The sequence below is a fragment of the Manacus candei genome, unplaced genomic scaffold (genome assembly GCF_025592945.1).
Source record: "Manacus candei isolate 608988 ecotype Guabito, Panama unplaced genomic scaffold, ASM2559294v1 h1tg000002l, whole genome shotgun sequence".
Classification (NCBI taxonomy): domain Eukaryota; kingdom Metazoa; phylum Chordata; class Aves; order Passeriformes; family Pipridae; genus Manacus; species Manacus candei.
The window spans coordinates 7,273,841-7,289,330 of NW_026138050.1; the positions used below are offsets into that span (position 1 = coordinate 7,273,841).

The following is a 15,490-nucleotide window of genomic DNA, read 5'->3' on the forward strand; positions in this document are numbered from 1 at the left end:
CTTATTGGCAATTTTGCATTCACTGTCAGAAAAGGGATTCCTCTTCTTGATAAACAAGTTTGGAATATGGAAGAGAACAAGTCTAATTAAAAGTAAATATGCCAGATGAATTATTCTATTCAAGCCTGAAACACAGACACCAGTAAGTTAATCATTAAGTGCAATATTTATGCTTGAGGTAATTATCTAATGAAACCCAGCTTTAGTATAAGTAAAAAAAAGTACTTTATCTTCTGTATCACTTCCATTTGCTTTAAAATTATCATATGCAGGATGTATAAACACAGAGGAGTTAGTATTTGTTCTATGGCATTACTAGAGACTTAAATTCACATTCCACTTGATTTTAAGAATCAGTGTATTTGCTGTAAATGAGGTTCACCTACTCATGATCTTTATATATAAACATCTATATTTATTTTATGAAAGTTTTGATTGCTGCACAAATAAGTAATACACATAAGTAAACTTCAGTAAAAGTTATTTACACATGAGTTCCAGCATTGCTGACTTGAGAGGAATAACAATGAAACCCTGTGAATGCCTTCAAGTGCTATTGTTTCCAACTTTGAAAACTGGCTAAAATCCTTTTACTTAAAATAAAAAAGAGTCACGGTAAAAGCTCAAAATACCACCAAGAATTAAAATTAACAATGTTAATAAGCAGGAACTGACTTATTCTGGTGAAATCATGTCTAAACTGACTATGTGTCTCATAGTAGGCCTTCCATGGGGGCAGTTCCAGGGATGCTCAATCTCACCCATATGGGTGATCAGTTTTCTCATTTCCTGCACATTCAGTGCAGTTCCAATCATCACCTGCAAGGAAAGGAGAAAGAATAAATTATTATTTCCTTCCTCCATACTGACAACTGACACACACCAGAGCAGTACTTCAGCTACCACAGTGAGTAAGGTCCGTGCGAGGCATTTAAAGCAAACAAACCTACTGGAGGATCAGGAGACAAAACATACCTAACACAGTGTTCATAACTGCACTAGTTTGGAACACAATAAAAAACTACCAGAGATGTTTCCCAAGTTCCACTAGATAAAAACATGAGGAACAGAACAAAGGATATCAGCTGTTGACACTCAACAGTAAATAAACTTGCCCTGCAATGCATATACAGAGAGAGCCACCTATAACACATCAGAAAATCTGGCATTTATTTGAAACCAAGCATCAATTGCAGTACTTACAGACTTTCTGCAAGCTCGAGAAGCAAACATCTGTCTGACCCTGGAGGGCCTGCACATGACTCCAGGGCAGTCACTCAACATGAAGATCAGCTCATCGATGTCTTGGGGACCAAAAATCCAGTTTTTGCTTGTTGGCAACGATACCAATTTAACTCTTTGAGTTACAGGAGCTGAAAGATTTGCAATGATAATAAAGATACAGAGCAATACAGGAAATTACTTTTTCTTGAGAGAAAAACTACTTTAAAACTGGTCCAAACTCACCATTTTCATCTATGACAAAATCAAACCCATTTTTTTTGAATATTTCCAGGTTTTCAATCAATACAGTTTCATTTACTGCTGTTAAATTGAGATTTTGAGGCCTGAAAGAGAGAGAAAAAGATAGTATTACATAGGTACACAGTGCAGAGCACTTAGGCTTCAGAAGCAATCTAGAGATACTAATACAGAGCTCTCTATTGAAACATTTCCCTCTGCTTTGTTAAAAAAAAAAATCTCACTACTGAACAGTTACTTCCAAGTGTTACTCAAGAGAATTAAGTCCATTGCCAGCATTCCTTGTGCAGGAACAGTCTCCAATATCCTCACTGGATGCTTAACAAACTGTGGGTTGCCATTTAAGGCACGGGGAGATCTCTGACCCTTCCTTGCTGCACAACTACAGCTGCATCCAGGGAATTTATTTTTCATGTGAGGGTTGACTCTTTGAAACACTGAATACAAAACCAACTTTAGTCTCAAGTGTTCTGAACGTGTGAAATGCTGCATAATCAGTTATCCTTCTGAAACACTGAATTAAGCTTAGAAAATGTTATTGTTATAACACTGGAAATACTTACACTATCAGCTTCTGACCTTGGAGGACAGTGTGTTGTTGCAACATCTCAAAGTTGTATTTCTCATCAGTAGCGTGTTGGTCAATTATGAAAAGATCAGAATTCAACTTTGTTATTATAAACCCTAAATTGAACTGGCCAATGATTTCCATTTTTGCAAACATTTCTTTACTGTATACAAAAAACATAGAGATTATAAATTACACCTCTTCAGTTTTCATGTTAAACTGTAAAACTTGTGCAGAACACACTTCACATTAAAAAAAAAAATCACATTTAAGTGGGATATAAATGTGGAAAAGTAGAGTTATCTGGGATCTGCCACTGACTGATGAGGCCATATCTGGCAGAACACAATCCATCATTAAGACAGGACTCATTCAGGATTCTCCCATTTGTGATAACAAAATTAGAAACAGGCAGTACAGCAATAGTCCAAGTGAACAATACTGAAGATGGCATCATGGTTTTGAAGGCAGTTGCCTTAATCTGCCTCCTTTTCACAGTTACAAGACTTTCCTGTGACATTCTTCAAATCCAAATATTAACAAATCACAGACTTTTACTGTCCAGTGACCATCTGAATGTAACTTATTTTTCCAGCCATATCTTACCACATTTCACATTCACACGAGGAAGGAATATGAGCTGTACAGTCTTTTCAGATTGTTCTAATCTGTCATGAAATTTGGTATTTCTCTGACTGCACTGCAGTTTACAAGGCTGAACTAAGCCAAATCTATAATGTTTGTGGCCTTTTTAGTGCCTTTTCCACATTCTGTTTGCACTTAGTTCAAATAGCTGCTCTGTCAGTAAAATAACTCATCAAATAGACATTTTAATGACATTTAATAAAACACAGACCCAAAGCTAACAGGTACCTGCAAGCCCCCTGCCCACCCCCAAAGACAGAATTAACATTTTTCCTTAACTCATTTTATTAATTGATGAACAAAATGTGTCAAGAAAGTGGAAATACCTGATTTCTTTTCTTAATTCATCTTCTGCTACTTTATTATCCCCAGGACTAATTTTTGCTTTAAATCTTCTGTAATTTTCTGTTTCTGTCCTTTTCTGTTGCTGCTGTATTACCTTTTTGACCTTTTCTGCCAAAACCTTCATGGAGAATTCAAGAGGCACAATTTTCTTTTTAACTTCCACCAGTACATCAGCAGAAGTGTTCTTCACTTCAGGGTATTTACCTGCCTCCAAATCCTCTGCTTTGCTTTTAAAGTTTCTGCTTTTAAAACGTTTTCCTCTTGGAGAGGAACTATTGGCTTCTTGAGAGAACTTACTTTGCTCAGTCCTGTCGTTCTCTTGATCTGACTTAGGTTCAGTGCCCAAGACCTGACCATCCCAGTCCAATGATTTCTTACTGCATCCAGCAGTTTTAAGACATTCACTTTGAAGTTGTTCTTCTGTGCTACAGAATTCTTCTTCAGAATTAATTGCACTTTCACTCTTGATGCAGCTCCCAGCCTCTGGTGGACTACATCCAGCATCTGACTCAGAAATGCTACAGAATCCAGAATCTGAGTTATCTTCTAATTTTCTCAAGTATTTGCTCAGAATTGACACCTTTGAGTCCATCTTATGACAACCCCCAGGCTCCTTAGTGAACACAGCTTTTTGAGTCTTTCCAGTACTCACAGTGGTATCAAGTAACTTTTGTCTGGGGGAACTGTGCTGCTGTTTTACCTTTTTAGGGCTTCGAAAATTACCCTCTGGTGTTTGATGGAGTGAGAAGGACTCCCTTAATCCAGCAAGAGTCATTGTTCTTTTGCCTTCACTGCTTGGACTTTCAGTCTCAGAGTCAGACAGCATTTCTACCTGAGGTTTTTCTGTCTCTTCAGGAAGTGTCTTCTTCAAATTGCCTGATAAAATCAGAATAAGGAATATTTCAAGATTTTAAGTTAGCTGGAAACATGAATTAAATGATGTGCTTTAGTAAAGGGAATGAGAAGAGGTAGAAAAATAGCAAACTGCTCAAAGGAGCCCTTAAGCTTCAGACAATGAGTATGGGGCTGAAATGCATTAATATCAAACAGAAAAGCAGCTACATCTTGGAGACACTTAATGGCACTAGTGAGAATGAATTTATAGTCTTCTTTTAAACTGGAACAGCAATCAGTCCCATCAGCACATTTATTTATATTATCAAAGGAGTTCAATGACTGAGTGACAATGAAAAGTGAATTGCTCTTACACTTTAATGGTCATTATAAAATTCCATTGGCAAAGTGTTAGGGAGCTGACACAATAGGCACTTGTAATATGGGATCTGCAGGTTATTACAGGACTTCAACCTCGCAAACTGTCACTCCAACATGTATTTTACTAAAGATTAATTTAAAATAACAGTAAGAATCAGGCTAAAACTGATTCTATACATCAGTAAAAAAGAAAATTAGAAGGGGTTCTGTTGAATGAAAGGAGGAGGATGAGGTGGTGTTAACACAGAAAAGCAATTTTGAAAGACTGTACAGTCACAAGAGAATCATCACTTTCTTAGATATCATGAAAGAATCTAAGTTAAAATCCAATAAACTCATACTCAATTTTCAGATTTTATTTATGAACCCTTAACTATTCTTTCTCAAGGACATTTAAGTAAAGGAAACACAGATCTCTTCCAATATCTTGGGAGAAATCTTTCAAGCATTATCAATTAATTTTGTGTTAATTTTTTTCTCACAAAGTTGACTGTAAATCATGCTGTGCTTTCATGTGTCATTTCCCTAACAATCACTTAATAACTTAGGGTTCTCCTTTATTTTTATTTATTTATTAACTTTTTTCATGTATTCTTTGAGTTTTTAAAACCACATATTTCCATCTTCAATTCTCTACCATATATAACACACAAAACTTCCACACTGTCCTACCTGCAATGTCCAGAAGCTTCTGATTGACATTCAGTTTGTTAACATCACTACCAAACATTTGCATCAGAGAAGTTTTTAGAATTGCTAATAAAAACTTCTCCTCCTGAAGTAAAATTTGCCTTTTGTCGGGAGTTACATTAATGTCAACACACTCTGGAAAAAAAAAAAAAAGGAAAAATAACCACTTAACAAATAAAATGAAATATTACTGGAAAGAATTATCTTCTGTTTTGTTTGCTGTTTTGTCTGCAACTGTCTCAACATTCCAGCAAACAAAAACATGATACAAGTTTTCTTGTACTTAGGCTAACTTTAAGATTGCATTTTCTTCATTTTTTATGATAAGAAGTTACTTTTGAGTATAGAAAAAGAGGAGGGGGAAAATAGTGGAACCACTGCTACACCCTATCACTCCCTCACCAACTGTGGATAAAAAATCCCCAAAGTGCAGGAAGTCATGCAGATGAAAGCTACAAAATTCTCTAAATAAAAACTTCATTGAATAATAAAGTTATTGAAATTAAGGAAAACTATTCATAACTTACCAGAATCTACCCCAATGTTAAGGACAACAAATGGGTACTGGTGTTTATTGTGTAAGTGATAAACTTCATTCACAATCTTGACAACCTGCAGAAAAGATGAAAAACCAAAACCTTCAATACTATTATCATCTATTTCCCACCAGTATATGTTATTTAAGTCTCTTCAGAACAATTAATGCTCTAAATCTTATATTGTGTGATTGAGCTTTGGTTTGGACAAACGGACACAATGACAACAAAAACCTGAGACACAGGAACTTGCACCATCAAGACACAAACACATATATGAGCTACTCATATAGCATGCTGAAATCCTGAGGTTTTCAGAGCAAATTGAACCAGTTAGTGATGGTAATGCTGGGAAAATGAAACCCTCACCTTTGCTGGGTCACAGGGGCGTTGGTTGATAAAGAAAAACTGTCTGTCTGTTGTACTCCTTCCAACCCCGTGATCACAGCGAGAAATGAAGCCTGTGATCCTGTTGGATAACAATCATATAAGGGTCAGGTAAAATGGAGGAGAAAAGTAAAAGAAAAGTATTAGAAGGGCCTTAGAGAAACACTATTACACAGCATCAGGAAATATATGTAAAGTATTTCCTCTCCCAATTCCTTATCTGACAAAGGCTAATTGTTCAACTCCAAAAAGGCATCAGACAATTGAAAAGTAGCTTGCTCTGGTTTCATAAAAAGTAGCATTTGTAATTTTCCTGCTCTGAGAGCAGAAGAGAGGTCAGCTGTGAACTGTCATTGGCAGACAGATGCATCAGTATCTGCCCAATCTCAGGTATAGTGAGAGATAAAGAAAGTACACTTCAAGAAAGTAAAGGGTAATTTGCTTCCACAAACTGATGCACATTCATCTCATACCATTTCTCAGTAATGCCACTGAAGAAACACAAGCATAAACACAGATACAATTCATCCACATCCAATTACTCAGAGCACTGACACAGCTGGCATTCAGGAGACTGAAGTAATATAGAACTAATTAGGACATAAGGAATAGCAGTTTTGTTCTTCCCAACACCTTGGTCATGAACTACCTTTTTAAATCAAGTGATGGTCTTTCCAAACTGTACACCAGTATTTACTATGCTCTTCCTAGTTACTTTAATACTATTGACCACCACACTTTTTTTTTTTTTTAATATTAGTTTATGGTAAAATGTCACCAGCAACAGTGGGTTGTACTTTCCTAATTACCTGTACAGATTTGGTGGCATGTCAGCAGTGTTGAGTCCATATTCTTCACAAACAGCTTCACTAGGAGGGAGTTGAACAAAAGGAATAAGGCTCTGCAACTTAAAAAAAAAAAAGAGCTGAAACATCTAATCTGCACAGATTTTCCCTTCTATTTTGTTGTTACTTATTAGCCTTAAAATTTATTTGATAAAATGGTGGGGTTTTGCTGACCAAATCAAACACTTAAAATACCCAAACCTACTAGAGGACAGTTGCACTGCTCACTGAGAAAGAGAACAATGCCTGAATGAACAGCTGTTCTCATCCTCTGATATCACAACCTTGGCCTCAGTTCCTTCCCAGACCCTGGCTTTAAAATGTACACAGTCAGAACAACAAAATGATTGACAGTTTGGACTCTCCAGCTCCACACATATGATCTAATCATGTTTTACGAAAAAAGACAGAGCAAAAACAGTAACAGAAGGTTATTTTGAAAGAACAATTAAACTATTAGAAAATATGTATTATTTGAATCACAAGCTCCCTAAGAATAGCTTTGTTTACCACAAACATTTTCCCAGTCATGCCACTACGATTTTTCTGTCATTAGAGCACCTTCTACTGATTTTAAATTAAGTATTTGGTACTATAAAAGCAGGCTATAAGCTAAACATTCCACTCAGATAACACTCAATTTTCAGCTATGTTTGTTGCCATGTGGCAAGACAAAGTTACATCTTCCATCTCATCTTTCAGCCCCAGCATGAACAGGCTTTGAAAGCTCTGCATGGGCACTTGTGGAGGGAAAAAGTGCTTGTCAACAACCAGCAGCTGTCAACCACTCAGTATTTCTGAGGGTTGTAATATACAGTTGTGGGAAGGATGTTTTTAAGCTCTTTTTCATCTTTGCTTTCATCTAGAGGATAACAATTATTTTTATAGCTATTACCTAGAAGGCATCAAAGTCTACACCATTTTTAGGATTTTTTAAATTGCTTGTTCTTGTGACCTACAGACCATCTGCTGGCACAACAGCTCTTAAAATTGGCTTCAGAGAGATATTAAGCAGTAACCCCATCTCCTAAATCATTCTCTTCCATCAAAACATCTCTGAGCAGACTCTGGAATCCAGGAGAATCTGTGGAGGCTGCGATGTTTCTCCTTTTTCAACCTGTAGGGTTCGCTACAAATCAACACTTGCTTCAACCTCTCCCGGTTTTAAAGGGTTCCCACAACCCTCGGCTTATTAGATAATACAAATCTCTCTATACAGCTACATTGTCTCTCTTTTCAATGACAAAACTGATACCTGTTTTTGTCCAAACACTGCTCCAATGTTTTCCTTTAAACTAGGACTTCCAGCAGTGGATATCACACAGCTTTTTCTCCCTTGGCCAACTTGATTAGTGCAGTTAATCCTCACTCCTTTGGAACCAATACAGTACGCCTGCAACAGCTGCACCATTTTTGCATATTCCTATCAGAGAAAAACAGAAGAGTCATATTTATATGAAATGTCTCTTTTTAAAGCACAGATGCATAAACAAAGCATTCAGGTAACACAAAAAGGGGGGGTGAGTTTGATAATTTTTAAAATCTTTACAAAGTAAATTTAAATATATATATATGTGAAAAATAATGCTTTAAAAACCAAACAGCAAGTTTACAAGACTGATATTTAGCCACAACACAGCAGTCTCTGATTTTGAAATACACAGAAGTGATGATGATATGGATCATTTCAAAATCTGAAAATTTTGAATGCATCTCTAAGCCCAGTTACTGACAAACAGGAGAGAAAAGCAGACAAGGAGACTCTTTTCTTATTTGATTCAGATTTAAGACAGGCATGAAATACTCAGACATAATCAATGTATTCTGCAGAGAACTGAATGTCATTCAGCAGGAAATAAATTCTGGGGTGTGACACTCCTTTGGGTTCAGAATTTCTGACCATACCTTTTTAATGTTTCTCTGGAACTCTTTATGCCTCACAGGTAGGGTGTAGAACAGCTGCTGCACACTCACAGTTGTGCCTTGCTGGCGGGGCACGGGAGTTCTCTGAGTCATTTTACCATTGTGATCAAACACCAAACGAGTCCCAACCTTTGCTGCCTTGTGACGGGTGAAAATGGTGACATCACTAATGGAAGGGAAGAGGCAACAGAATCACTCACTGAGCACTGTGTTATCTGTTCCTCATGACAATCAGGCATAGAAACCACAGCAATACTATTCATTCAATGAAAACTAACACATGCAACTAAAAACATGCTCTTCAGAGTAGTGGAATGTTTTCCTTGCTACCACACAAACATTTTTATTTGTATTCCTTTCATATGAAATGTATCCTCTCTTATAAAAAGCAAAGTTAAAGTCTGGTTTTGATAGATACCAGCAGGATATTCTCCATGCACAGGACTGTGGACAAAAACTGATTTAAAAGGTATAGTTGGTCTGAGAGGAATTTAAGTACAGTTTTAATGAGTCACAGAGAGCAAACAGCACTTAGATACGACAGAGCTTTACATCAGAGGATCAAACACTCATGCAAGTACACAGATCCGTCCTGTAAAGACCTGCATACTTACATTTTGTACATAAAATGACTAGTTAGGTGCTTAGAATCATAGAGTAATTTCAGATGCTGAGAATCACAGAATAATTTTGGTTGGAAAGAACTCAGGATGTCATGCAACTTACTGCTCAAAATTGACCTAACACTAAAGAACTGGAAGTTTCCAAAGCCTCGTTTTATCAATATCAGTAAACCTAAAAGGTGAGTTTTGTTGTTTTTGTATATATAGTAACTTTCTACTAACAGTAAATAATAATAATAATAATTACCTTAGTGCACACAGTGAACTCAAAGCTTCACCTCGAAACCCAAATGTTTCAACATGCATCAGATCAGAAAAATCTTGTATCTTTGATGTATGATGTTTCAGAGCTGGAAAAGGATATTTCAAATAGATATCTCATTTCAAAGTGACACTGGTCTATGCAAGCAACTTTTGCATCCATGTCAAGAAGCAAAAAATCTTCTGTATTATTCACTGTATTTTACATAATGATTAAAGACAAAATACTGCTTCCTTTCTCTTTTTGCTATAAACAAGATCTCTTTAAAATCCTCAGATATACCTGTTATGCCATCCTCACAGCCCAGTTGTTACATGAAGAAAGAAATATGATTTCTGTTGCAGTGGCTAGTTACATTCATCACACAGTATTGCCTCTGCTTCCACTCTGTGCAGTTTAAAACTAGCAAATGCAAAATCTGACAACCAACACAATGTCAGTTCACCTCCAGCAGAAACTCCAGTTCATAATTCACCACTCCAAGGCAGTCACTTCCATCAAGCTCAACTCCTTCAACAATGACTGATGATTCAACACGAATTAATCTAAATGAACATTTATAAGATTTCCTCCTCTGTGATTATTTCTGTTATTTGTGCCATTTAAAAAAGCAATCAAACCAGAGACTATTTCTGAGCTACAAGAACTATAACCACAAGAGGACTATAGAAGTCCAGTCTAGTTTTGCTCAAGCCTTGCAGGTCACACACGCATTATATAAAAGCCAACTATCCATTAAATAAGATTAAACTTTGGAAATTTGTTTTGAAAAAGATGCTTTCTTACTGAAATTTGCTTTCAAACTGTCCAAATATAAATTATAAAAAAATTTTAACTTACTCAAGCCTTCAAAGTTTTCCTCTTCCACTCCATCTCCATTATCCGAGACCTCTATCAGTTCTGCTCCATGATCTTTAAGTTTTATATCTACAAAATTGAGTCATAGAGTATTTTAATTCGGTATGTTTACACATGGTATTCAGTATAAATTCTGTACCTGAAGTAAATTTATCAAATAACAGTTTTTCATGTCAAATTTGAACAATAATAATAACAATAAAAAAAATAATCCTGACAGCTGACAAAAGCTAGGGCAATGTAGTGCAAACCAGCCTGTACTTGCAGGTATTCGGCTTCACTGAACTTCTGCCAGAACAGAAGTTTTCCCAGTTATCCCAGCCACCATCCTGGGAGCTCTGGAAACTGCAGCCCTGCCTTAACCCTGTGCGAGCCCAAGGCTGGCAGAGTCTGATCACCGCTGCTGCACAGGCCACACACCTGACCGAGTGGCCAAGGGGGCTTACAAGTTAAATAACACAAACTCACGTGATTCTAGGAATGCAGCTGAATATGGGGAATCAAAATGTCTTATTAATCTGACCCGTAAAATCACTGCAAACACGCTTGGCCCGCACAGTATTTGCCCAGATTTGCTAACACACACACTCTGCTTTGAGGAAAAAGACGTACTTTAGAAGCCTATGAAAAATTTTGAAATTCGATGAAGAGTTACCGATATTGGTCGCTCCGGCATCCAGGCTGTTCTCCACCAGCTCTTTGACGGCAGTGCCGAGGTTCAGCACCACCTGTCCCGAGCAGATCCGATGGACAGACTTGCGGTCGATGGGCCGGATGGCTCCGGCGGGCGGCGGGCTGGGAGAGGGACGGGAACACACGGCGGTGAAGTACTGGTGCCTCGGGCGAGGGGAGCGGGGAGGGCAAACACCGCTACCCGGGGGGGCCGCACCCAAACCCCCTCAGGCTTCCCCGAGCGAGGGGAGGCGGGAACCGGGGGGGCGGAACCGTGCGGGGAGCGCGGCTGCCGTGAGGGGACAGAAGTGGCCCGGGCGGGGGGTTCCGAGGCAGGGCCCGGGATAGGCACTCACCAGAGCTCAGCCGCCTCCATCGGGATCCCGACGGGACGGGACGGGACGGGACGGGACGGGACGGGACGGGACTCGCTCCCCTCAGGCTCCGTCCCTGCCGGATCACCGCCCACCTGCCCCACAGGGCCCCACTCCGCGACCCCGCGGGCTCAGCCCCGCCCGCCGCCCTGTGGGGACCCGCTCAGCCCCGCCACGCTGGCCAATGGTGGGAAGGCGTGGGGGAGAACCGGCGTTCTATTGGTCGCCGCGCGTGTCAGTAAGGCGGTGCCGTCCCTTACGGTCCAATGGGCGCAGAGGTGGGCGGGCCGGCGGCGGGCGCGCGGGCGCGGGGCGGGCGGGGGCCGCCATGCGCACGATGTACGCGGTGCGGCCGCTGCACAGCGCGGAGCTGCCGCCGGGGCACCTGCCCACCTGCATGTACCGCCTGCCCAACCTGCACCGCGCCCCCGGCACCGCCGCCCCGCAGGTAACGAGCGGGGGAGCGCCGGGGGGGACGCGTGGAAGGACGTGCTCGGGCCGCGGCCCGCGCTGCTCGGCCCTGCGGCGCCGGCTCCCCGCCGCCAGCGACTCGTCCCGGGGTTAAATAAGCTCAGCGATTTCAGGAGCTTCTCTGTAATGTTTTTAAAGCTTTCGGTGGTTGTCAGCTCGGCTTTTCTGGGCTCTCGTGTCCCCGTCTGGGTTTCTGTGCCCGATGGCCGTGCCCTGCTCCCTGCCCGCCCGGCGGTCCGGCCTCCTCCCTCTGCTGCATCATCGCTCCGCTGGCTCTGCCCCGTTCCTTCACCCGGCTCCACACCCTCCATTTCGAGTTTCAACTGCTTCTTTCTTAAATAAGGAAAACATGCGAAATCCTGCCATACATCGGTCTAGCTGATCACAGCCTCTCTCCAGTGCCAGCAATGCTCTGAATTCTCCCAGGCCGCTCGTGCCCGGTTTTAGCTCGATGGCATCACATGTTTTCAGTGAGGACTTGCTGTGCCCTCCCCAGGGTGGAGATACCGAGCACGAGCAGACTTGGGCAGAACTTCACAGGAACGATTACTAAGATGCCTTCCCATTCCAACGGCAAACTATTACCTACCTGTCTCCTCTCAGAGTGGTTTTTACTTCAGGAAATTGTGTACTAGTTAAATAATGGTCACTTAAGAGGTCTTTCCTTATCCTGTCTTTGAGACTGTTGTGTTAAGTGGGTATAAAGATTCTACTTGGATACCATATTTGCTCTCTATCTGTTAGGCTGAAAGTAGTAGTTTGCATTATAGGTTGGGTTTCATAATCCTTATTCAGGACACTTAGAAATGGATTATATAAAGATTTTTCTTGAACGTTAATCTAAGTTTGTAGACTTAAAACCTCCCACAGGAATACATTTTTCATCTTTTAAAGGAGGTTGTAAGGTAAGAGGCTTCTAATGTAATTGAGATAACAATAAGCTGTATTGGTATTGATATGTAACAAAGCCCGTGGTCTTTTTTTCTCTATATTCTCTGAAACAAAGAATGACTACATAAAGTGATTTCATACAATACACCATTCAGAGTTTTTTACTTTTATTAACTGCCTGAATTGTCAAAAGTTTCCTTGTTTGGCAGCCTGAGCACAAACTTACCCATCTGCTCTTCTGGGCTGAAGAGAACCTGACAAGCTAACTTAAACTTCCTTTTTTCAGTTTTCATTCAGCACTTCACTGCCAGCTTTTAAGTTCTGTGTTTGTGGTCTGATTTTTACTATGTTATGGAGTTTGCTGTAGTTAATGCTTTAAAAATATGTTAAGCAGGAGGATTTCAGAGATTGATTAAGTAACCCATCATACCACAGTCATACTGACAAAAGAAAAGAGATGCGAGCCCGTGACATTGGCAATGTTCTGGTTATTTGAATGTGCTTGAAGTCTTTCAAAACTTCTTGTCAAGTGAGCCATGGATGATTTTGACACTGAGCTGAGTGAACATTTATGTGGCCTTGTTTTTCTCTCTCCTCTAGGAAGAGGTTGACCCATCACTTCAAGCACTCGAGTCCCGCCAGGAAGAGATTCTCAAACGGTTGTATGAACTGAAGAGTGCTGTGGATGGGCTCTCAAAGATGATACAAACCCCAGATGCTGACTTTGACGTAACAAATATCATTCAAACTGATGAATTCTCTCCTTTGACAACAAATGGAGCAGATTTAGATTTGATGCTTGGAAAGGTAAGTTTGGTTGGGCAGGTACATCGGTAGGTACCTTCTCAACACTCAGTTTTCAGGGCTGGAAGGCTGGCATTAAAACCTGGGACACTCAGATAACCTACAACTACCATTTCATTTTGGGCATCCAGATTATAGATAGAAACATTTAGAAGTACTAATCCTATATATGATCATTTGGATATAATTGCAAGCTAGAACTGTTAATTTTGACATTACAATGGCTGGTTTCTTGTTTGTTACTAAACTGGGAGTTTTAACTTTGGCTTCAGATTGGACTAGAATTTACCTCAGCCATGTCCTTGAATTATGTGTTGAGGAAGAAAGATGTTTAAAGGTTTAAACAAGTTTTAAATGTCCAAACTTGAATTGATTTACTTGAATATCATTACAATTTGATATACACATGCATGGTTATGTACATTTTGGTGTCAAATGAAAGCACTACTTACAAGTATGATCTGGAATGTGGTTTTGCTGAATGTTTTACTTTCCATTCAGGATTATGGTGCCCTGAAAGATGTTGTCATCAATGCAAATCCTTCCCAACCTCCACTGTCCTTGTTAGTGCTACATAGTCTGCTTTGTGAGCGATACAAAATATTATCAGCTGTCCACACACATTCATCAGTGAAAAGTGTGCCAGAAAACCTCCTGAAATGCTTTGGAGAGCAGACTAAGAAGCAGCCACGTCACGAGTATCAGTTGGGCTTTACTCTGATTTGGAAGGATGGTAAGAATGAAATTTGTAGACCAATATTTTACAGTAGGTGAGAAAATGAAACTTGTGCTGTAAAACCTCACCACCAGATGCCTTGGTGTCTTTGTGCTGACACGAGGTGGATATGTAGTGCACACATATGTAGTGCTCTCTTTTCCTGGCTGTGAACAGTGATGGCACAGAGGAAGATTTGGTTTGTAGTTACAGCTGTTCATATGCACATGGCATTGACAGGGTTGTTTGTACCCACAGGATATTTTTGGGTTTTTCACTTCCTACAAATAAAGTAGCTAGAATAGAAATTAAGTGGGAGATTTGGCTCAAGTTTTCAAGAAGTGATCTCTTTATCCTGGAAGGCTGAAAATTGTTCATCAGGCTCATGATGTTAACAGTGAAAAGTAAAATACCTCATGGAATTGCCATTCTATTTAACTCTTTTTTTCCCTTGTGTTAATTTCAGTTCCAAAGCCCCAGATGAAGTTCAGCATCCAAACAATGTGCCCGATCGAAGGAGAGGGGAACATCGCTCGCTTCCTCTTTTCCCTGTTTGGCCCCAAGTACAACGCAGTTACCTCGACGCTGATCGACAGCTGGGTGGACACAGCCATCTTCCAGCTGCAGGAAGGCAGCAGCAAGGAGAGGGGAGCGGTGCTGCGCTCCATGAACGCTGCCCTGGGCAGGAGCTCGTGGCTGGTGGGCAGCGAGCTGTCGGTGGCAGACGTGGTGGCCTGGTGTGCCCTGCAGCACACGGGCACCGCCAACGCCGCCCCCGCCAACGTGCAGAAGTGGATGAAGTCCTGTGAGAACCTGGCACCTTTCAGCTCTGTGATGAAGCTGCTCAAGTGAGCCTGTGCTCCTCATACGGGTGTCATTTTAATCTTGTTCCACCTCAGGCCTGCTGTAGTGTGTGAGTCCTTTCTGGGCTCTGTATTTATGTTCTGAAGTCAATAAAAACACTACAGCTGCCTTTTGAGTGTGACCTTCCTCTTTTGTACCTGATGCATAACATGTGTTTGTTAAATGATTTTAGGATATGTAAATTAGTCCTGTGTAAGTACAAGCTGTGCTCTTACTTTCTCCTGTGCAACATGAATCCTTTCTCTTGACCACAGCCTCCTGAACGAAGTCAGAAGGATGAAGACCTTTCAAGGACAGCAAAATGAAAATGCATTGAAATA

At 40.4% G+C, this 15,490-nt stretch overlaps 2 protein-coding genes across 2 annotated transcripts; one reads left to right on the top strand and one right to left on the bottom strand.

The window, feature by feature from the left end:
* On the bottom strand, positions 1–11,570 carry PMS2 (PMS1 homolog 2, mismatch repair system component). The gene is made up of 16 exons (XM_051779509.1): positions 11,408–11,570; positions 11,035–11,174; positions 10,362–10,448; positions 9,507–9,609; positions 8,619–8,802; positions 7,969–8,136; positions 6,678–6,775; positions 5,851–5,950; positions 5,473–5,557; positions 4,928–5,080; positions 3,022–3,916; positions 2,046–2,213; positions 1,468–1,568; positions 1,204–1,373; positions 676–819; positions 1–125 (listed from the first exon to the last, which is right to left on the bottom strand). The coding sequence occupies exons 1-15, from the start codon at positions 11,425–11,427 to the stop codon at positions 676–678; spliced, it is 2,616 nt and encodes an 871-aa protein (XP_051635469.1). The 5' UTR covers positions 11,428–11,570; the 3' UTR covers positions 1–125.
* A 144-nt stretch (positions 11,571–11,714) lies between these two features.
* Positions 11,715–15,278, top strand: AIMP2 (aminoacyl tRNA synthetase complex interacting multifunctional protein 2). The gene is made up of 4 exons (XM_051782107.1): positions 11,715–11,873; positions 13,388–13,594; positions 14,093–14,324; positions 14,773–15,278. The coding sequence occupies exons 1-4, from the start codon at positions 11,754–11,756 to the stop codon at positions 15,156–15,158; spliced, it is 945 nt and encodes a 314-aa protein (XP_051638067.1). The 5' UTR covers positions 11,715–11,753; the 3' UTR covers positions 15,159–15,278.
* Positions 15,279–15,490: the final 212 nt, after the last annotated feature.